The 22,935-nt window shown below is 39.0% G+C and overlaps 3 protein-coding genes and 1 long non-coding RNA gene across 5 annotated transcripts; all 4 read left to right on the top strand.

Moving 5' to 3' along the window:
- The first annotated feature begins 204 nt into the window (after positions 1 to 204).
- On the top strand, positions 205 to 1,032 carry LOC109130448 (uncharacterized). 2 transcript variants are annotated; one of them, XR_002036434.2, is made up of 2 exons: positions 205 to 457; positions 653 to 1,032. It is a non-coding gene; the product is annotated as an uncharacterized LOC109130448 (long non-coding RNA). The 2 variants fall into 2 exon arrangements; XR_015588105.1 differs by having other exon boundaries at positions 229 to 457; positions 704 to 1,032.
- A 1,301-nt stretch (positions 1,033 to 2,333) lies between these two features.
- On the top strand, positions 2,334 to 3,973 carry LOC104760837 (peptidyl-prolyl cis-trans isomerase FKBP15-2). The gene is made up of 6 exons (XM_010483806.3): positions 2,334 to 2,592; positions 2,757 to 2,806; positions 3,133 to 3,195; positions 3,303 to 3,393; positions 3,485 to 3,589; positions 3,673 to 3,973. The coding sequence occupies exons 1-6, from the start codon at positions 2,526 to 2,528 to the stop codon at positions 3,774 to 3,776; spliced, it is 480 nt and encodes a 159-aa protein (XP_010482108.1). The 5' UTR covers positions 2,334 to 2,525; the 3' UTR covers positions 3,777 to 3,973.
- Positions 3,974 to 4,386: 413 nt separating this feature from the next.
- On the top strand, positions 4,387 to 7,930 carry LOC104760835 (peptidyl-prolyl cis-trans isomerase FKBP65). The gene is made up of 13 exons (XM_010483805.3): positions 4,387 to 4,819; positions 4,918 to 5,004; positions 5,359 to 5,619; positions 5,712 to 5,786; positions 5,870 to 5,950; positions 6,041 to 6,238; positions 6,331 to 6,420; positions 6,524 to 6,699; positions 6,789 to 6,911; positions 6,987 to 7,133; positions 7,225 to 7,352; positions 7,431 to 7,536; positions 7,624 to 7,930. Exons 1-13 carry the CDS (start codon positions 4,606 to 4,608, stop codon positions 7,672 to 7,674), a joined length of 1,737 nt encoding a protein of 578 aa, XP_010482107.1. The 5' UTR covers positions 4,387 to 4,605; the 3' UTR covers positions 7,675 to 7,930.
- A 9,983-nt stretch (positions 7,931 to 17,913) lies between these two features.
- Positions 17,914 to 19,791, top strand: LOC147922781 (uncharacterized). Its single transcript, XM_087497778.1, has 2 exons — positions 17,914 to 18,076; positions 19,343 to 19,791. Exons 1-2 carry the CDS (start codon positions 17,914 to 17,916, stop codon positions 19,789 to 19,791), a joined length of 612 nt encoding a protein of 203 aa, XP_087353904.1.
- The last annotated feature ends 3,144 nt before the right edge of the window (positions 19,792 to 22,935 follow it).

Below are 22,935 nucleotides of genomic sequence, written 5' to 3'. Positions count from 1 at the left end.
AGGGCTAAAACTAAATAAATAGAAAACATATATAACTGCGAGTTTTATAAACACAACCATCAAAATAAAAACTTATAATAAAAAAAATATTCTGAAAAAAAACTCAACTAAGTTAATAATTACTAAATGAAAAATTATAATGCATCGAGACAACTTTGTAAATTTTTTGTATGTATTATAAGTAGGATCAATTACATATATAAGCCTTTTTCTCAAATTCTTGAATTTAGGTATTATTATCCGTTTACAGAAATAGGTATTTATTTTGCCCAAAAATGACAAAATTGCTTCTTTTCTCTTTCCCCATTCTCTTCTCTCTCACGATTTTCTCTCTTTTCTGAACCAATTTTTTTTTCCGTGACTTAATTTATGATTTGGAAGATGAATCTCTTTGGATCTGTGAGAGATTAATCGATATCTCTCAGTTTATGTACCTGGCCGCCGTCTATTTGGATGGGTAAAAAACCCACCCAATTATTTCTATCTCCTTTTTAGTTTCTTGTTTGGTTAATAGAAAATTAATTTGATTTGATGAATGTTTATGATTGATCCCTTGGGTTCACCCAATCCTTTAGGGTTTAGTTTTCTTCAATAAAAAAGAAATAGATTAAATCCATTTGGTTTAGAGATGTGTTGGGGCCTTTGTATCCAGGAGGCCAAAAAATTTGATGTCAAAGTGACGGAGATACTGTTGATGGAGCAGGAAGATGATAAGCCATGGTTTTGAAGGCATGGTCGGAAGAAGAAAGAAGGATTGTGATCGGCGGCCATCAGTAGAAAAAAGTGGTTGTTGGTGTTTGTCCGGTGAAGAGAACGAAGGAGAAGATATAAGGGTAAAAAAGAAATTTTGTTTAACAAAAAAGGCCTAAATTCGAGAGTCCGAACTAGAATACCTAATCTCAAATATTTAGCCCACAAAAGCCCCATTTTAATAAATATCCCATTATAAGTACAATATATTTTATGAAATACTATTGTAAACAATAACAAAAATCATAACAATTATTGATATTTCTATTACTCATAAACAAATATTACAACGAAGTGATCCTAAGTGAGAATATCAAATGAACGATTATAATGAGCAAATGCAACTTTCTGATAAAAATGATTTTAAAAATATAATCAATTTTATCTTGAGTGGAAAGTTGTCAACCAATAATTATATTAAAAATATACAACTTCTAAAACGAAAAAAACACATATTTTATGAAGAGTTACAATAAATAAACACAATTGTAAGTTACATAATTAAAGTTGATTAAATTTCTATATTTTTATAATCATTTCTAAAATCTTTAGTTAGATTATAGAAAATGTTGGATATTAAATATTAAAATTTTTATTATTTTGATTCAACATGAAAAGTAAAATTTGTGTCAACGAACAATGAATAGTTAGTTCTCCAAGAAGAGACAAATATATATATATATATATATATATATATATATATATATATTAGTTCAAAAGACATAAATATAACTTTTAAAACAAAAAGTTGTGAATAAGATATGGTGAAAATTCACAACTCTACAATGAGAAGAAACAATTATATGATTTCTTTTCTTTTGAAAGACACAACTCTACATTGAACAGACGTAACTGTACGATTTTTCAAAATAAATATTAAAATTTTATTTAATGAAAAGGTACGATGAACAATCGCAACTGTTGTTGGCATTAAATCAGATTATTATTATTATATAGATTAAATTTCTATATTTTGATAATTATTTCTAAAATCTTTAGTTATATTATAGGAAAATGTTGAATATTAAATATTAAAATTCATATTAGTTAGATTCAACATGAAACAGAAAAGTTGTGTTAGCGAAAAATGAATTGTTAGTTATCTAAGAAGAGACAAATATATATATATATATATAGAGTTTAAAAGACATAAATATAACTATTGGGACGAAAAGTTGTGAATAGTATATGGTGAAAATGTACAATTCTACAATGAACATAAACAACTGTATGATTTTCTTTTATTTTAAAAGACACAACCTCTACAATGAATGGAACGTAACCGTACAATTTTCTTCTAAAAAAATATCAAAAAATTATTTAACGAAAAGGTACGATAAAAAATCACAACTGTTGTTGGCATTTATTCAGATTTTTATTATTATATAATATATATATATTATTATATAATATATATATATATTAATTTATTGATTTTTTGTTAAATTAAAATTGGATATATTTTGTAGATTTTAAAATTAAAGGGTTATATTAGAAATTTAAAAACAAAATAAAAATATATAATAAACTTAAAATATTTGTTTTAGAGTAAGAAATACTGAAATAGAGTAACCCATTGGAGTAATACAACCACATAGTAGGAGGAACATTATCCAAACATAGAGTATTTTCCAAGCTAGGAAAATAGTCAAGGAGAAAGCCCAAAACAACCACATCATATGTAGGCCCAATAAGATTGTCTCTGAGATGTGAAAGAACAACAAAGCACTGAAGAAAAGGAGAAAGCTGAGAAGGGAGTGTGAGAAGACGCGATTATGGCGAGCAAGATGTGTCTCCATTACTCCCTCTTTTTGATCCTCTTCTCTCTCATTTCATTCCACGGTTCTGCTGATTCCTGTTTTCTTTTATCAATATTATTTACTTCTTCACATTGTCTGATGTACTAAAACATGATCTCTTTGTTTCAACCTAATCTCAATTTCTTCTATGTAATACTAATTCCTTGTATTGGATCTGTTCTTTTTTCATGTTTTGTCACTGTATAGGTTTTGCTAAGAAGACGGCAGACGTGTCTGAATTGCAGATCGGGGTTAAGGTAAAGTTATTATTTTTTTTTCCCGATCAGCAAATGACTAAATGAGCGATCTTAGTGTCATACTGTTAATGTGAATTTATAACAATTTTGGTTTTGCTTGGTCTAAAAAAGCATTCTTTCTTTTGTCTTGTGGTTCTGTTTTGGTTTCTTCTTCTGATAGGTATACCTAGAATGTATAGTAAGAGTGTATTTGACCATTATGTTTAGTTGAGGTGTTTGGATCATGTCAGCAAATTTGCAAGATACTTGAGTTTCTTGATTGGATTCAAAGATAATAAAGAGTTAGATTTTTTATCTCTAATCTTCTTTTCTTTTGGTGGTTGCAGTTTAAGCCAAAAACGTGTGAAGTTCGGGCTCACAAAGGTGATAAGATCAAGGTGCATTATAGAGTAAGCTTGACCAGATTTTTCGACAAAGTCGGATTCAAATCATTGTTATGAAGAGATGTTTGGTGTTGTTTTTGTTGTCTTATTATAACTTAGTGTTATTGTGGCAGGGGAAACTTACTGATGGAACTGTATTCGATTCGAGTTTTGAAAGGGGTGATCCGTTTGAGTTTCAACTAGGAAGTGGTCAGGTTATTAAAGGTAGTGACTTGGTTCAACCCACTTGCTTTTTGGTTCCACTCTCTTGATTTCTCTCCTCCATTGGTAAGTGATATTCTGGTTTTGGTTGCAGGTTGGGATCAAGGTTTGCTAGGAGCGTGTGTAGGTGAGAAGCGGAAGTTAAAGATACCCGCAAAACTTGGATATGGAGAACACGGCTCTCCGCCTACTATCCCCGGTATAAAATACTGTTTCTGAAAAGTATGGTGGTTTCCTCTTGACATTAGAACTAAAAAAAAACAATCTTGCAAATATTTTCAGGTGGTGCAACATTGATATTTGACACGGAGCTTATTGCTATAAATGAAAAACCAGTTGGCGGAGAAGAAGATGGAGGAGATGAAGACGGTGATGACGAGCTATGATTTCGGTCTCCGTTCTCCAACGGTGTTGCTTCAGAGTTCTCAGGATAATACGGTGAAACGATCTATGGGCGTTTTTTGTTTTCTTCTTCTAGTGTTTTCAGTACTAGAGTTTGGCTTTTAGGCGTAAACAATGAGGATGATTGTTGTGGCGACATTTTAACTTTTTCATTTTTATAAATGACTCATCCCTTAGTCAATTAATTAGCCAAATCAACTTACGTAGTCCGGCTTATCGACAACGTCAACGATAGGATGTAACTAGTTTGGGAACATTAGAACTAGTTCTATAATTTTTTATCATTGTGCGCTACTGCCCAACTCTTCCGGGTAGAATTTAGTATACCATCTAATCCAATGATCAATTATATTGAATAAGAAAAGAAAAAAAATCTACAAATGATATGATGAATAACACTAGAATTTTTAATGAATTCATCAAATTTCATTCAAACTTCCCTTTTCAATATAGAAACGAGAAATATATTTATATTTAAATTGTCCTACTTTTTTTTTTTTTTGGCTGATTTAATAAATCTTTCAAACAAATGTATTTTAATTTCATTTACTAATTCTAAAAAAAGCCAAGACCCGCTCAAAGAAAAGAAAATTCACGGTAACGGTATCTAGAAACATCGGGACAAATCTTCTTTTGGGCTCTGATCTCTGTCTCATTCAAAGATACAATGAAATCAGAATTCTCTAGAAACCCCCAAAACACTCTCTCTTCTCTCTATAAAATCTCATCGCAGTTCCTCAATCGATCTCATCTTTGTCAACACTCTCTTTGTAATCCGATTTCACTCTCATCTTTTCAACTTTGATCAGTAAAATGGAAGACGATTTCGACATGCATCAGTTTCCGGCAGAGGAACAACCGGAGGAGATGGATATGGATATGGATCTCCCAGAAGACGATGAAGCTGACTCAGCTCCTTATTTGAAGATCGGCGAGGAGAAGGAGATTGGGAAATCAGGATTGAAGAAGAAGCTTGTTAAGGAAGGTGAAAAATGGGATACGCCTGAGAACGGAGATGAAGTTGAAGGTATATATTTGAATCACTTAGTCCTTTTTTTTCTTATGTATCTGATCTGATCTGATGATGTATGAGTGTTCAGGTTCTGAGATTGATTTCTTTTGCAGTGCATTACACGGGAACTTTGTTAGATGGGACGAAGTTTGATTCAAGCCGTGACAGAGGAACTCCTTTCAAATTTACTCTTGGCCAAGGTATATTTTTGTGTTTTTGTGGAAGTTGTTTGCTATTATCTGCTTTTAGATTAAGATTTTGGCTGGTGTAGTGATGCTTGGCCATATGTGGAAGCTTCTGGTGAAACGATCTGTAGGCTGTAGTCACTTTTGAGGTTGGTTTTGTGTGTGGATTTGTGGTTATTTTGTTCAAATTCAGAGTCTGTTCTGTAATATCTCTTGTGAAGTAACGTTTTGGTCAGCATCTATCGATATTGAGTTTTTTTGTGGTTAATCGCCTGTGAAATTGATGCCAACAACGTTTCTTGTATGCCAGAGACTGTTTGGTTATTTTTGTTTTTTGAGTTCTGAATTTCTTTGGTCTGGATTGGTCAGGACATGTGATAAAAGGATGGGATATAGGGATCAAGACAATGAAGAAAGGTGAAAATGCTGTTTTCACCATTCCTCCTGAGCTGGCTTATGGAGAAACTGGTTCGCCTCCAACCATTCCTCCGAACGCTACTCTTCAATTTGATGTGGAGTTGATATCATGGAGGAGTGTTAAGGATATATGTGGTGATGGTGGGGTGTTTAAGAAAGTAATTGTGGAAGGAGAAAAATGGGAGAAGCCTAAGGACCTTGATGCGGTTTACGGTGCGTTTTCTTTTGTTTCCATAAATTTATTATGAGACATAATCCTGTAGACAGTGGTTCTGATTGGTTTAATTGTATTGATATTGCTGCAGTCAAGTATGAAGCTCGGCTTGAGGATGGCACCATTGTTGGAAAGTCTGATGGTGTAGAGTTCACTGTCAAGGAGGGTTAGTATTTTATTTCCTTATCCGGATGGTAATGTTGTTATACGCAACTGGAATAAGGATCTGATAGACTTTTCGTGAAATAGGCCATTTATGTCCTGCACTTGCTAAAGCTGTCAAAACCATGAAAAGAGGGGAGAAGGTTCTTCTAACTGTGAAGCCACAATGTGAGTTTCTTTTACTTGTTGTTTGTCCTTTCGTTTGCAGCGATGCAGTGAATTTAGATATGGTCTGACTTGTGTATGTGACTGATACAGATGGCTTTGGGGAAATTGGAAGACCAGCTTTTGATGGTTTTCAAGCTGCAATCCCACCAAATGCGACCCTTCAGATTGATCTTGAGTTGGTTTCTTGGAAGATTGTGGTGGAAGTGACTGACGACAAGAAGGTCATTAAGAAAATACTGAAAGAAGGAGAAGGATATGAGCGTCCCAATGAAGGAGCAGTTGTCAAATGTTAGTATCTTTATGAGTCTGATCTGAAAAGCTTATGTATGCTATATTAAATTTGCGTCATCGGATAACCTATTTGTGTTGTTTTGTTGCAGTGAAGTTGATTGGTAAACTTCAAGATGGAACTGTGTTCTTGAAGAAAGGTCATGATGAAGAGGAGCCATTTGAGTTCAAAACTGATGAAGGTACATACATATATAGAGCCTGGAATCTTGTTTCCTTTTTGTATTTTGCATCTCACGAACTATGATATTAAAAGTGACAGAGGATGGATGGTGTTCTGTGCAGAACAAGTAATTGAAGGGTTCGAAAAAGCTGTGATGGGAATGAAGAAGGGTGAGGTGGCATTCATCATGATTTCACCGGAATATGCTTTTGGTTCTTCTGAATCAAAGCAGGAGCTGGCTGTCATACCACCGAACTCAACTGTATCTTACGAGGTCGAGCTGGTATCCTTCATCAAGGTGAGAGCGCTTTCTAAGTGTTACCTCTTTCTTCATGATCAAGGTAATTGGTGTGCTAAAGGATATCATCTTCGTCTGAACTGATGCAGGAGAAAGAGTCTTGGGACATGGACACGAAGGAAAAGATAGAAGCCGCTGGCAAGAAGAAGGAAGAAGGAAATGTACTGTTCAAGAACGGAAAATACGCAAGAGCTTCAAAGAGATACGAGAGGGTTTGGATTTGATCCTTGTGCCTCCACAATGTCTGCATATTTGGATTCAGAACTAATATCAGATTTTGGTTGCAGGGTGTCAGGTACATAGAATATGACTCAGCTTTTGATGAAGAGGATAAAAAGAAAGCAAAAGCTTTGAAGATTGCCTGTAACCTGAACAATGCAGCTTGCAAGCTGAAACTGAAAGATTACAAGGAGGCTGCAAAATTGTCCACAAAGGTAAATTAAAATATTTCAGTGTCAGTAATTTTGGATATTCTAATTAGGGAAGAAGAGCTAAATGTAAAGAATGAAACAAATGTGTGTATAGGTGTTGGAGATGGATGGTAGAAATGTGAAGGCGATGTATAGGAGAGCACATGCGTACATGGAGACAGCTGATCTCGATTTGGCTGAGCTTGATATTAAGAAAGCTCTTGAAATTGATCCAGACAACAAGTGAGTAAAGTTTTATTGGTTCTTTGTCTTTTTTTTTTCTCCCAGCTGTAATGTATTCTAATATGTATGTTTCTCCAGGGAGGTGAAGATTGAATATAAGAAGTTGAAGGAGAAAGTGAAAGAGTACAACAAGAAAGATGCTAAATTCTACAGCAACATGTTGTCGAAATTGTTGGAGCCACACGTAAGTAGCGTTAATAGGGAAAAGTTAGCCTTTGTTGAACTGATAACAAATAATTCATGTTTGTAATAATCGTTGTGATTTGTGCAGAAAGGAGCTCAGAAAGAAGCACAAGCCATGAGTATTGACACCAAGGCTTAAGTTTGCAAATCTCTTAGAGAGTAGCATTCCTCCCAAAAAGTAAAAGTTGAAATCTATAAATTTCTGTGGTACCTTTTGTGTTCTTGGTGTGTATGGCTTTTACTCTGTTGAAATAAAAATATAAAACAGACTTGTAATAAACAAGGATCCGCTCCAAGTACTTTAAGAATCTTTAAGGGTTTGGCTTGGAGCCTTGGACCAATTCGTATTGGAGACCCATGCAAATTATGCGGTCAATAAACAGTTGTTTATACAATAACAAGTCCTGAAACAGTTGTGACATAAAAGATGTTAAAGCCAACTCTGACTAAAACCAAATCCTGAAACAGTTGTGGCATAAGTACCATTCCTAGTTTGCCAAGTTCATTAACTCCTGAATCAGAGGAATATCTTTGGATGTTGGATCAACCGGAGGTTCTGATCCAGTATATTCGACTAGATCGGCCACAGAGGATATATGGCTATTTAGTGACTAGTGACTACCCACTAGTAAGAACTTAAACAAACTATCCTGTGCCCAAATCTGGTTACAGAATGGTGTTCTCAATCGGAACATATGGGACTATGAAGGGGATGATGTTTAAGATAGACATGATACCGCCATACGGGGTAGGTATATATCAGTAAGTTAGCTTTTAGAAAGAACATCGTTAAATGAACGAAACAGAAGAGAGAGTGAATGAGTAGAATGGGAGGGTAAGCTTGCACAAAACAAACAACGTGGAATTACGATCTAATTAACTATATCAATGAGAAGACAGAAGCACAACGGCAAACATACATGTTAGTCTTCCCTCTCTTATTGTCTATTTTAGATAATATACCTTTTTAATATACAAAATAACTAAATTCTAAACCCCAAAAACTCCAAATATACTAAACTTTACTTTCTCATGATTATATACCCCTAAATGTAATATAGAGAATACAAACGTAAAAAAAAAATTCTAGAAGTTTATTTAATGCATTGTAATTATGTAAAAAATAGCAAAAATAAAAATGATCAAACAAATGGTATTTTTGAAAACGACAAAAAGATATCTCTAACATGTTTTGTTAAATAAAATGTCAAAATGAAAAATATTGAGAGAAAACAAAAAAGAGAGAAAAAAACAACATAACGACCAAAAAAAAAAGCAAAGAATTGTGAACTATACAACTAATTGAACTAATATTAACTGCTATTTGTTTTGCCTTTAAACAATTTTACAAGGACACAAAGGTATGTGTGCAAGCAAAATTCACACAACTAATTTAACCGGAAAGTTAAAGACAAGGAAAGAAAACGGATTTCTTTATACATACAAGAACCTTGACCACATATTTTAGATTTTGGATACACAATGAGTAGATAGTTGTTACTTCAAGAGTAGCCAAAAAGATGAAATAAAGTCGATGATAGAAGCATTTATGTACCTATCGGACCATCCAATAGATGGTCCTAGATCATTATTTCCAACCATCTATGGGCTTACTGGAGTTTTTCCAACAATATTTGTGAGATTCAGAAATATAAATGGAGATATGATGTCGTGTGCTCTAGTGGAATTTAGGGAAGTTGTGATACACGTTGATGATTAAACTGAACATGAGATCTTGGCATAAACATGGATGAAAAACATAAGATTTTGTTGTTTGATGTATGTTTTGGTTAAACTTGAAGGATGGTGGTCTCAACGAAGCTATCTCAAGAATGTATCAATTATGTGGCAAATCTTGATGTGGAAACTAATATTGTTTTTGTGAGGCAATGTGAATGGAACTTACCAAGAGAAAGAAAATCAGGACATTTTTTGCAGAGCATGCCTATGTAATCGAGTCAGAATATTCTTTTATTTATTTTAACATCAATTATTTACTCCATTTTTTAATGTCGTACATTACTTGCACTCCAAAATAAAGGATTCATAGGTTTTTCTATATGAAATGACCTTAATGTTTTTAATGGTGTCAAAAATGTAAAATTTAATAAGCTACTCTGAAAGATGTTCTGATTTTCAGACCACTCAAATGAATTTAATAATTTGCTTTCGTTTTAATTAATAAATTAATTTATTTTAAAAATAACTTAAACATTCTTTTATTCATTTTAACATCAATTATTTATGACTGATGTAAATACTTTACATAACTTGTTATAACCAATGTAAATATTAATGTCATTTTAATAAATTGATGCAAATATTAACTAATGCAAAATTAAAATCTTTTTTTTTTTTTTTTTTTTTGTTGTAGTTGGTGCATATTAACATTGATTACAATAATCAAATCAAACAATTATTTCAACCAATGCAAAATATTTGTATCAATTATAAATGATGTGAATAAATAAAATAAGCGACACAAGACACATTTAGGCAGATTTTAAGTGAGATTCATGGTAGAATTTGTCTGACTACTGACCTGTGGAGAGCAATCACTATGGAGGTATTTATGCTTGACTGCTGATTATATCGCAAACTGAAATTTACAAGTAAAGATAGTATCATTTTGTGTTTTTCCTCCACTTTATTCGGGTATTGCATTGGTTATGAAACTGATGGAGCTATTGAAAGCATGAGGTTTGGATAAGAAAGTGTTTACCATTATTATATACAATACATCTTCAAAAGATAATATGTAAGGGGTTCTAAAGAGGCAACTTAGAAAAGATTTGGTGTGTAGTGGGGAGTTTTTTCATGTAAAGTGTGCAATTGATATCTATGCATTTTACCTTGTTTTAGTATGTATTTAGCTCCGGTTTAGCATTGTTTAGGGTTAGATTCTCATGTTTTCATGTATTTTGTTTATATTTTATGCATTAGAGTAGAATTGCATAGCATTTATATATTTGTTTGCATAAATAGGTGTATTAGGTGATTTGGAAGCACTAAGAAGGAGTTGATAGCATGAGGAGACGCTCAACAAAGGAAACAAGGCTCAAATAGGAAATTAAGAGGACTCGAGTCTGCACACGGCTGTAACACCCTTGAACCGAATTTTGAAAATTTGGTGAGAGTGTTGATCGACACTGTTGGTAGTGTCGATCGACATCTTATGTGGACGAGTTAATCGGTTCGATTTTAATTTTTTGGTTTGCGTGGTCGGTTTAGAGAAACCCTAAGACTCGAGTTTATAAAAAGAAAACTCGACTTCCCAAGTCTTTTAGCCGCTTTTGACACATTCTAGAGAGAAAAGAAAAGGAGAGAGTTTTCCAATGAGTGTTCTTGAGGTTTTTGGAGATTCGTTGTCTCTGTTGATGAGTCTTCTTCTTTAAGAGTGTGGATCTAAGGCTAGGGACGTCTGGGTAAGGTTTTTGTGGTGAGCTTCATCATTATGCTTTAGATCTCTCTGTTTTGCAAAGGTGAGTGCATGACCATGACTTATCTAAGCTAAGATGTCTGTTTCTGTGACTTTCTGTGTTGTTTGATTGTTTTCTTTTGAGGTTTATGTCATTTTCGTGGCTCATGTGGCTTGGATTAATTTCTGGGAATGCCCTGGACGCGTGTGAGATATTTGGAGGTGAGATTCAGAGCTTCTGATTGAAGAGAAATGATGTTAGGCTTCGGTGTCGGTCGACACCAGGAGGGTGTCAGTCGATAACAATGTGAGGACGGTGCAAGGGGTTTTGTGTGTGTCGGTCGACACCATGTGGAGGTGTTGGTCGACACTGCTAGGGTTTTCGGAGATGTCGAGTAGGTGTCGGTTGACACTAGTTTGGTGTCGGTCGTCATCAGGTGACCAGTGTCGGTCGACACCCTCCTCAGCAGGCGGCTGATGTTTTACTTTACGTATTGCCCGGTTTGTTTGTTGTTTGTTGATTGTGGCATGAAGAGATCTTATTGCTTGTGTGTATAGCCCAATAGATGAGAGGATTGTCTCACTAAATATTTCTGGGAATACTTATGCAACTCTTTTGTGTTGCGGTGTATGTAAAGGCAAAGTGTGATCGTGGAATCAAGGTCTTGAAAAGGAGAATGTTCTAGAGGCTCGGTTATTTGCTCTGTGCTTTTGTTCGGAGGCTAGGTTGTCTATAACGAATGCTAGGTTGCAAGTTCTATGATTTAGATGTTGGAATTATGGTTAATCGTTTATTTATTGTTGGGTATTGGATTAATGGTTTTGTTTCATGTTATCCGCTATTGTTTGATTGGGTTAGATTGCTAGTGAGTATAGGATCACTAGATATTAGGGTATTAAAAAAAGGGTCTGGTTGTTTCAACGACCGAGCAGTCAAGGCACTCGACTGTGAGGTTTCATAAAAGGAAAAGGCACTCAACCATAACCCGGACGAGCAGACCACCGAAAGTGTGTCTGAGTGCGTGTCCATGACCAACCCGCAGACTTTCTATTTTGTCTTCTAGCTAACTGAAACAATCTGACCAGTTTTTTTTTAAAAATAATAACAATATATAATTAAGCATTCCATACTACTTAATTAAACCAACCAAACCACAACTCATCAATAAACCAACAATAACCAATATGCACAACAGAAACATACCAACAACACAAACCGACATATCCCTAACCATTCTATCCGACAACCTAACATAACTCTATCCAAGGTTCCAACATCAATAACATAACCATAACATAATAACCGAGACCCTAGATCATCCTCCTCCTCATCGTCATGATTCCACGTCACATACCTGCACACTGTTAGATAAGATATGAATATATCCAAAATCATTATTGTTGTATAGAGTATATTTGGTTGTTAGGGGAAAGACGTCTTATTTCCCCATCATAACTATCATATCGTACCAGATCCACCCCGAACTTTGACCTTGTTCTATATCTCTCTCAAATTTATATGTTCCACCTATTTCTACCCAAATTTATGGTTATTTATCCCTTAAAATATCATATATCATCTATTGCCCCATAAATCTGGGTTTATACGGTTTACTATTGGTTTAATAATTACTTAACCAACTAACAATTTCTATTAACCGGATTAAATTTTATTTCAACCCAATTTCACAATTAAACCAATCAAAAACTAAAATTTAAAACCCCAAATCTACAAACCTACTTCATCATCGATTATGATTCTTTTTCTTCGTCAATGGAGACTGAAACAATAATAATTTCCCTTCTCTCTCTCCATACTAAACATTGCCTTCTCTCTTCTTCTCTCTGCAACACTGAAACAATAGTTTTCATTGTTCCAACAATCTAAACTTCCTCTAGTCTCTCTTCTCTAAAACCAAAATCTCTTGGAAAACCCATCATAAAGAGTCGAGTAAAAGGCTCTCAAACAGAGCGACCGCGGCGATGGATTATCGGAAAAAGAGTTGTGATTGGCGGTTGGGTTAATTTCTATAGTGGTTAAGAAAGATTCTCCTCCTACACGGCGATGGTGTCCCTTCTCCATCGAGTGGTGGGGATCAATCTCATACATTAGCGAATTTGAGAAGACAACGAAGCAAATAATGAAGGATAACCTAAGCTTTCAACGCCGGCGATCTCCTTTGTTTACCTCCGCCGTTGAATAAATATTCGAGCCCCGCTCAGATCATCACAAATTGTTTTGAACTTCAACATGGACCCCATTTTGTATAAATAAATTCTGGACTTATATAAACAAATTCCATTTTATACTAACAGACAATTTCCTTAGTGTGCTATAATTTCAATATTTTGTCCAAAACTATTTAGGAGTTTTAGTTAGAAACTGGGGAATTCGTGCATCGAAATTGGAATCGTGAGACAAGAAATTCATAAATTGGTTTTATATGTTATTTGGGTTATTATAAATTGGTTTTATATCAGTTTAATTCTAAAACTATCTAAACCCAATTCGATGGGTAAATAACATTAGAACTATGGATTCAGGTAAAAATAGGAGGAGCATATAAGTTTTGGGGAGATATAGAACGATGTCAAAGATCGGGGTGGATCTGATACGATATGATATTTTTGAGGGGGAAATCGGACGTCTTTCCATTGTTAGGATATTCATGTACACTATATAAACACATATCAATGAGACTAACTCCTCAAGGATATTATTCACAATCTTCCATGGTATCAGATTTGCGACCTAGTCTCTCTTCAAATTTCTAGGTTTAGCCGTCGCATTCCTTCGATTCTTCTCCTCGTTTTCTTTCAACCTTTTTCTATTCTCTTCCTTTGACTCTCCTCTACTCCTAGTTCTCTCGTCTTTTTTTTCTGCTTCTCTCTTTGTTTTCACTCTCGAATCATGACAACTACATCGTCACCCACAAACGACACGCCTTTTGGCATCTCCCAGATCCGTGCATACATCCCAATTATGCTGGACATAGAGAAGCTCAACTATGATACTTGGCGTGAGTTGTTTGAAACTCACTGCCTCACCTTTGGTGTTGTGACAACCCGTCATGCGGACCCCACTAGCTCCCCGCTAGCTGCCCCAAAGGACCATCCGTGGACCCCGCTAGCCTCCCGCTAGCCACCCAAACGGACTCCAAGTTGGCCCTGCAGGGCATCGATCCTAACCCATCACTGTGGATATCCCAATCCACCAGGAGGTTCAGGTGTATGCTGGTCGGGGGGACCAGAGTGGTGATGATTGGGAGGGTATGGTATGGATTGACTAGCGGGGGCAGGGCTTTGTTGCCCGGCGGGGTCAGGATTGTGTGGACCAGTGGTGTCATGGTTGCGGCAGACCAGATGGTTGGATGGTACAAACCGTTGTGGCGGTGGTTTGATGAGTTTTGTGGATGAGTGGCTGTGTATTCAGATTCGAGGACGAATCCTTTGTTAGAGGGGGAGAATTGTAATGCCCGCGAACCAATTTTTGGAATTTTGGTTAGGGTGTCTATCGATACTACTTGTGGTGTCGGTCGACACCGTTTGCAGACGATTTGATGTGTTTGATTTTTAATCGTCCGGTTTGCGTGGTTGGTTTAGGGGAAGCCCTAAAGTCGTGTTTAAAAGGGGAACTCGACTTATTTCGTCCTTTTTAGCCGTTTTTGTCAGAGAAACAGAGAGAAGAACGAGAAAACATTTTTGAGAGAGATTTGTGAGATCCTTGGCTGTTCTTGAGAGATCTGTTACTGTGGAGTGAAGATCTTGTGCTTGGAACAAAGGAGAAGGCTTCTAATTGTTGGATTCGTCGTGATTGAGTGAGAATCTTCCTGCAAAAGAGGTGAGTGCATGACCATGGTTTATCTAAGTCTGAGAATCCTTTGTTTGCTTGATTGGTTGTGTTTTGTAGTGTTGTTCTTTCTTGTGGTGGTTGTGTTATGGTTTTTATAGGTTCCTGAAGCTTTTGGGTGAGTTTGGAACGGATTAGAGGTGGTTGAAAACGGAGATTCGATGACGGCTTCGAGCAGAACGCGTCTGCAGAGTCGGTGTCGATCGACACCATGTTTGGGCCATTGTTGATCGACACTATATTGGTTTCGGTTGACACCAACTTGTCTGATTCGTGATTTCCTGGTTTGTTGAGTTTGTTTGTTGTTTGTTAAACATTGGAATCTCAGTTGCTTGTGTGTATAGCACAGTAGATGAGAGGATTGCCTCACTCAGTGTTTATTAAATACTCATGCATCTCAATTTGTGTTTGCGGTGCAGGTAAAGGCAAAGTGTGAACGTGGAATCAAGGCGATGAGGAGGAGGATGATCTAGGGTCTCGTTTTTGTGATGTTGATTATGTATGGTTATGTTGTTGGAACCTTGGTTAGAGTCATGTTAGGTTGTTGGATAGAATGGCTAGGAATGATATTGTATTAATGATATATTTGTTTGGTGTTATTAGTATATTTCCGATGTGAATAACGTTTGTTGCTGGTTTAATGATGAGTTGTGGTTTGTTTGGTTTAGTTAAGTAGTATGGGATGCTTAATTATATCTTGTATTTATTATTTAAAAAAAAAAACAGGTTGCTTCAATTTGGTATCAGAGCGTATAAGGTTCTAGGATGGTTATGTGGATGTTGTAGAGTGGTTTAGGGATTTAATTGGTTGAATTGATCTCTATGATTGTTGATACTTGATGTTGGGTGATGAAATTGATTATGAGTAGTTAATCAATTTGTTTGTTGTATGGAGTCCTAACATCATCCTCTTCGAGCCTTCAATGAGATTCCACGGTAAGATGTGTGTGTGCTCTATGTGTGGTTTTGAATTGTGTGCTTAGCGTTCTGTTCTGTGAGTGCAAAGAGATGGTTAGAGAGGGTGTTGTTCCTGGTTGTGGTCGAGGACGCGGACGTGGTCGTGGTCGTGGTAGGGGCAGAGTCCCAGTAGTGAGTGAGTCTGTTGAGTAGTGTGTGACAATTGAGGGTGTCGGCGAGTCGCAGGGATTCCAGGAGGGGTCCATGAGTGTGGCCGGTGGTGGTACTGATAGGACCGTAGGCGCTGAGGGGTCGGTGCAGGCGGTGTCGGTGCTCGAGTGGCCGGTGGTACTAGGGTTCCGGGTGTGGGAATCCTAGCAAGAGGAGCCGCTGTAGGAGGTATGGAACTGGCGGGCTTGTTGACAAAGCTGTTGGCGCGGATACCGGGAGTGGGTCTGGCTCAGGCTCAGGTAGTGCCACCAGTGGTGGCGGAGGAACAGCAGCTAGTGGTTGCAGATGTGAGAACTCATGCTCGTTATTTGTCTATGTTGAAGGAGATGCATAACCTGGTTACTGTGCGGTTTTCGGGTGGTACAGATCCTACTGCTGCAGATGCATGAAGGACGAGTGTGGAACGTAACTTCCAAACTCTGAGATGTCTTGAGGAGTTTTGGGTGGACATAGGGGTCCACCACTTGACTGGTGATGCTCAGGTGTGGTGGAGATCAGTGGCTGCTAGGAGAGTGCAAAGGGATATGACTTGGGCAGACTTTGTGGAGGAGTTCAACCGCAAGTATTTCCCGAGAGAGGCGTTAGACCGATTGGAAATGCAGTTTCTTCAGCTATCTCAGGGGACTCGGTCAGTGCGGGAGCTGGACTTAGAGTTCAGTCGACTTCTGTCTTATGGGGGTTGGGCGATGGAGTCCGAGGTGGCACAGATCAGGAGGTTCATGAGGGCGGTTCGTGAGGACTTGAGGGTCCACTGCAGATGGAGGAGTTATGCTACGAGAGCGGAGCTGGTGGAGACTGCAGCGGAGATAGAGGATGACTTGAGGTCACAGGTAGTGGTGGTCAGTCCAGCGGTTCAGACAGAGGAAACTTTGGAGCAGAACAATTTGAGCAAGAGTAACAAGTCGGAGCAAAGGCATAAGAGGAAGCGGGAAGACATGTCAGGTATGCAGCATGGTGGGCGAGGGTGCTTCGGATGTGGAAGCAAGAACCACAGGTTGGCAAACTTTCCCAAGAAAGATGATCCACAGGAATATCATCGATCGTGTTACCATTGTGGGGAGGAGGGGCACATCAGGCCTTTCTGTCCTAAGTGGAGGCAGATGATGGAGGGTGCGGCACAACCGAAGGGAGGACCGGGTGCTCAACCCGGAGTTTAGTTTGGCTTCTCTTTCTTTTTATTTCAGCTAAGTATTTTTCATTTGGAGTTCTAAACGTTTATTGCACTTGAGGTTTTAATAAAGTGGAGTTATTTGGTTTTTACAATTGTGGATCTTGTGAAAAAGGAACTTGGGAGTTCTATAAATTGAAAGTTTCTAAAAATAGAAAGTTTTATGAATAGTTAGGACTTGTCTATTTTTGGAAAGGGGATTAGAAATGCTGGATTTGCAGCTTGCAAAGCATTTGATGCGGTGAATCAGAATATGCGAACGTATGGTACTTGTTTGTTTTATTACGCTCGTATTGATGATTTGCTGTGGATAATTGCCAAGCGGAAAAACTATCAGTGGAAAGGGTGTTTGTAAACACCGAAGTGTTTGAGATGTTAGTAGTGAGGCCTGGGGGTGGCCATGGCGGTGGTAATATTCTTGGAGAGAATATGGTGTTGGTAGGGCATTGAGATGTTCTACGCGGATCAAAAGGGGGGGTGGTCCCGGTTGGAGAAATGCTTATAGACGTTATGATCATTTTCTATAGGGACGGGGGGTCTTGAACAACTCATGAGGAGATGGGGGTTCTCCTGAGGGGACGGGGGGTTCCCTAGATACCGATAGCTCAAAGGATTGAGGTCCTGAGGGTGGCAGAGGAGATGGGGGTTCTCCTAGTACCTAGATCTTGAGGGTGACGACCCGAGGGTGAGACGGTATGGCTCAAAGACGGGGGGTCTGAGAGAGTTTGATCGGTATGGCTTGAAGGTTGCGGCCTAAGAGTAGATGAATTGCTGGCAAAAGTGTCAATGACGTGGAAATAAGCATGGTAATCGGATGTGGATTTATGAGATTGATGGGGGTTCAATCTCAGGTGTCCCGTTGAGATCAAATGCGGATCTCGGGGTTGATGGGGGTTCAATCTCGGGATCTCTGTGTGTTGACCAGGAGGGTCAGGTGTATGCTGGTCGGGGGGACCAGAGTGGTGATGATTGGGAGGGTATGGCATGGATTGACCAGCGGGGGCAGGGCTTTGTTGCCCGGCTGGGTCAGGATTGTGTGGACCAGTGGTGTCATGGATGCGGCAGACCAGATGGTTAGATGGTACAAACCGTTGCGGCGGTGGTGTGATGAGTTTTGTGGATGAGTGGTTGTGTGATCAGATTCGAGGACGAATCCTTTGTTAGAGGGGGAGAATTGTAACGCCTGCGAACCAATTTCTGGAATTTCGGTTAGGGTGTCGATCGACACCACTTGTGGTGTCGGTCGACACCGTTTGCAAACGGTTTGATGGATTTGATTTTTAATCGTCCGGTTTGCGTGGTTGGTTTAGGGGAAGCCCTAAACTCGAGTTTAAAAGGGGAAATCGACTTATTTCGTCCTTTTAGCAGTTTTTGTCAGAGAAACAGAGAGAAGAAGGAGAAAACGTTTTTGAGAGAGATTTGTGAGATCCTTGGCTGGTCTTGAGAGATATGTTACTGTGGAGTGAAGATCTTTTGCTTGGAACAAAGGAGAAGGCTTCTAAGTGTTGGATTCGTCATGGTTGAGTGAGAATCTTCCTGCAAAAGAGGTGTGGGCAAGACCATGGCTTATCTAAGTCTGAGAATCCTTTGTTTGCTTGATTGGTTGTGTTTTGTATTGTTGTTCTTGCTTGTGGTGGTTGTGTTATGGTTCTTATAGGTTTCTGAAGCTTTTGGGTGAGTTTGGAACGGATTGTAGGTGGTTGGAAACGGAGATTCGATGATCGGCTTCGAGCAGAACGCGTCTGCAGAGTCAGTGTCGATCGACACCAACTTGTCTGATTCGTGATTTCCTAGTTTGTTGAGTTTTTTTGTTGTTTGTTAAACATTGGAATCTCAGTTGCTTGTGAGTATAGCCCAGTAGATGGGAGGATTGCCTCACTGAGTGTTTATTAAATACTCATGCATCTCAATTTGTGTTTGCGGTGCAGGTAAAGGCAAAGTGTGAACGTGAAATCAAGGCGATGAGGAGGAGGATGATCTAGGTTCTCGTTTGTGTGATGTTGGTTATGTATGGTTATGTTATTGGAACCTTGGTTAGAGTCACGTTAGGTTGTTGGATAGAATGGCTAGGAATAATATTGTATTAATGATATATTGGTTTGGTATTATTAGTATGTTTCCTTTGTGCATAACGTTTGTTTCTGGTTTAATGATGAGTTGTGGTTTGTTTGGTTTAGTTAAGTATTATGGGATGCTTGATTATATCTTGTATTTATTATTTAAAAAAAAACGGGTTGTTTCAGGCGTGTTGGGTCATATTGATGGTTCCTCATCCCCAACAACAGCAAACAAAGATTCATGGAGCGAACATGATGGCCTTGTCAAGATGTGCATTTACGGCACCATCTTCGAATCCATCCTTGACACAGTCCTCAAGACCAAGTGTACCTCTCGTGAACTTTGGCTTGCCATTGAAAACCTATTTCGCGACAACAAGGAAGCTCGCGCTCTGCAACTCGATAACGAACTGCGTAATCTCACCATTGGAGATCTTTCCATTCATGATTACTGCATGAAGCTGAAATCCCTATCCGACCTTCTGGCTAATGTGGATTCACTGGTGACAGAACGCATCCTTGTGATGCACTTGCTCAACGGTCTAAACGACAGGTTTGATGCCATCATCAATGTCATCAAACACAAAAGTCCTTTCCCGTCGTTCTCTGTAGCCCAATCCATGTTGATCATGTAAGAAGAATGTCCTAAGAAGATCGTTCGTCCAACACCCACCAATCCACACCATCACTCTGCTTCTGATGTGCTATATACAACGTCTGAACAATCACCTCGCTACACCAACAACAGCTCTAGCGGTGGCCGAGCACGTGGCCGTGGTGGCAGGTTACAACAACAACAATCATAACCGTGGAGGTCATTACAACAACAACAACTCCAACATGTTCCACTCACCTCACCAATAGTCCTGGTCGTATGGCGCTCCTTATCCATATCCTTCCGCCTCCACCTTCTGGTTACTATCCTGGTTCACACCCGATGCCTCTTGCGCAATATCATCATACACATCCACGTCCTTCTGGTAGTCTTCTCGGTCCGGCACCTCAACATCATGGTGAGGCTCACGTTGCTCAGACTGTTCAACACACACACTTGGCGGAGCAAATCCCAATGGCTCTTGCATAAGCGTTCAGTACAATGAGTCTTCAAGACCCGTATGATCCGTCGTGGGTCATGGACTCTGGAGCCACCTCACACGTCACAACTGAACAAGGTAACATTCATTCTGTTTTTAATTCGAGTATTTATCCTTTTCTTAAGGTCAGCAATGGCTCTATTGCATCTGTTACAAAATCTGGTCATGGAAGTATATCTTCTCTTTCTCGTCCTCTTTGTTTAAACAATGTTCTTCTGTGCCCATCTATCATTAAAAATTTAATCTCTGTTCGTCGGTTTGTCAATGACAACAATTGTACTGTCGAGTTTGACCCGTTTGGTTTCTCTGTTAAGGACCTTCTCACTCGAACTCGTCTACTCCGGTGTAACAGTCCTGGCTCACTCTACTCGGTGACGCTATCACCCTCGCCTAGTCCTGCTCTCGCTCTCACTACAAGTCCGATGGGCGGTCACGTCTGGCATCAACAGTTGAGTCACCTGAGTAGTGATTCTCTTAGGAATCTTGTTGCTTCTTCGTCTTCCATCTCTAACAATAAAACTGACTCGTTGTGTCATGCATGCAACCTAGGCAAACACACGAGATTGCCTTTTGTTTCTTCCAATTCTGTTGTCTCTTCTAGTTTTGACATTATTCACTCTGATTTGTAGACCTCTCTTGTTTCAAGTTTGAGTGGAATTAAATACTATCTCTTATTTCTTGATCATTATTCTCAATTTGTTTGAGTTTATCCTCTTAAACGAAAAACTGATCTGTTCAGCAGATACCTGCACTTCTCAGCCTATGCGAAGACATAATTTCACAAGACCATCAAAGCTTTACAATACGATAATGGTGGGGGGGGGTACAACAACCGTCCCATGCTGGACTACTTAGCATCGGAAGGAACCACATTTTGTTTCTCTTGCCCCCACACCTCGAAACAAAATGGAAAGGCGGAACGCATGTTCCGTACGATCAACAATGCGGTCCGTACGTTGCTTGTTCAGACGTCCATGCCACCAATGTACTGGGTTGAAGCGCATATCTGCTGAACATCATCCCTTCCTCGGCTATCAATGATGAGATCCCATACACTCATCTGCATGATATACCCGTCTCTTATGATCACCTTCGATTTTTTGGTTGTCTTTGTTACCCCAATCTCCTTCCTATCACAGCCCACAAACTTTCACCTCGTTCCACTGCGTGTGTCTTTCTTGGTTATCCAAATGATAATAGAGGCTACCGCTGCCTAGACATATCCACTCGCAAAATCATTTTCTCACATCATGTTATCTTTGATGAACATGTCTTCCCCTTCTCCTACTTGTCGTCACCACCGGTGCGTCAAGAGCAGCCTCCACCCATTGTTCATCCGCCTCCTATTCCTCGGGTTAGTCATGTTCCTCAACCTCCAATTTCTGTTCCAGTCCCCCCTCCTCCACAGCCAAATGAGCAGCCAAACAACCCACTTCCTACTAATCCCATGACTACGCGAAGCAAGAGTGCCATCACTAAGCCGATTCATCGACTTACACTAAATGTGCTACTATCTCTCCTCTTCCGTTTTCTCATGTACATGCTGCAAAGGACACTAACTGGAATCCAACCATGACCTCTGAGTATAATGCTCAAATTAAAAACAGAACGTGGGACCTTGTTCCCCGTCCAGTTGCTACTAATATTATTCGGTGTTTATGGCTTTTCAGGCACAAGTATGACGCACATAGAAACATTGCTCGTTACAAAGCACGTCTTGTAGCAAATGGTAGTTCCCAACAAGTCGGTGTGGATTGTGATGACACCTCCAGCCTTGTGGTCAAGCCTGAAACAATTCGTGTGGTACTTGAGTTGCGGTTTCACGGGACTGGCTATTGCATCAGCTTGACGTGAAGAATGCGTTTCTATATGCACCAACTACCAGGTTTTGTTGACCCATCTAAGCTGAATCACGTTTGCTTGCTCCCCAAGTCATTGTACGGGCTTAAGAAGGCTCCGCGGGCATGGTACAACCGGTTCACGACATATGCCAAACATATTGGTTTCTCACAAAGTAAGTGTGATCAGTCTCTCTTTGTTATCTCACACGACAAGGAGCTGGCATATCTCTTGCTCTATGTCGACGACATAGTCCTGACCGCCTCGTCCAAGAGCCTTCTCAACTATAATATCTCCTCCCTTCATGCCGAGTTTGAGATTACTGAACTTGGGGAACTACACTACTTTCTTGGAATTGCGGTCAATCGAAATGCGTCTAGACTATTCTTGAGTCAACGTCAATATGCAATGGAGATTCTTGAACAAGCTTCAATGACTAACTACAGTTCATATCTCACACCTGTTGACACAAAACCTAAGCTGCCTGCGGACGATGGTCAACTGGTCGTTGTCCCTACACTGTATCGTAACCTCGCCGGTGCACTGTAATATCTCACTTTTACCCGTCCGAACATATCCTATGTGGTGCAGCAGGTGTGCTTGTACATGCATGACCCTCAGGAAGAACATTTTGGTGCTTTAAAGCGGATCTTGCGCTATATCAAAGGTACTCTTGCACATGTTCTACAGTTGTACCGTTCCTCGACTGACGGTCTAGTGGCCTACTCCGACCCCGAATGGGCCGGATGCTCTGACACGCGCCGGTCCACCTCCGGTTACTGTGTCTTCCTTGGTGATAATTTGACTTCTTGGTCTGCTAAGCGGCAAAAAATGACTTCTCGCTCC

Source organism: Camelina sativa, chromosome 18, assembly GCF_030686135.1.
Source record: "Camelina sativa cultivar CO46 ecotype springtype chromosome 18, ASM3068613v1".
Classification (NCBI taxonomy): domain Eukaryota; kingdom Viridiplantae; phylum Streptophyta; class Magnoliopsida; order Brassicales; family Brassicaceae; genus Camelina; species Camelina sativa.
The sequence above is the reverse complement of the archived record's forward strand: the minus strand, read 5'-3'. Positions and strand labels throughout refer to the sequence as shown.

Excerpts from the sequence above, each read along its gene's own strand:
- LOC104760835 (XM_010483805.3), top strand. The coding sequence starts at position 4,606 with ATGGAAGACGATTTCGACATGCATCAGTTTCCGGCAGAGGAACAACCG. Across the intron at positions 6,912-6,986 it reads CTTCAAAGAGATACGAGAGG|GGTGTCAGGTACATAGAATA; the intron begins GTTTGGATTTGA and ends TTTTGGTTGCAG. Across the intron at positions 7,134-7,224 it reads CTGCAAAATTGTCCACAAAG|GTGTTGGAGATGGATGGTAG; the intron begins GTAAATTAAAAT and ends ATGTGTGTATAG.
- LOC147922781 (XM_087497778.1), top strand. The coding sequence starts at position 17,914 with ATGTGGATTTATGAGATTGATGGGGGTTCAATCTCAGGTGTCCCGTTG. Across the intron at positions 18,077-19,342 it reads GAGTGGTGATGATTGGGAGG|GCGTGTTGGGTCATATTGAT; the intron begins GTATGGCATGGA and ends GGGTTGTTTCAG.
- LOC104760837 (XM_010483806.3), top strand. The coding sequence starts at position 2,526 with ATGGCGAGCAAGATGTGTCTCCATTACTCCCTCTTTTTGATCCTCTTC. Across the intron at positions 2,593-2,756 it reads CTCTCTCATTTCATTCCACG|GTTTTGCTAAGAAGACGGCA; the intron begins GTTCTGCTGATT and ends GTCACTGTATAG. Across the intron at positions 3,196-3,302 it reads AGATCAAGGTGCATTATAGA|GGGAAACTTACTGATGGAAC; the intron begins GTAAGCTTGACC and ends TTATTGTGGCAG.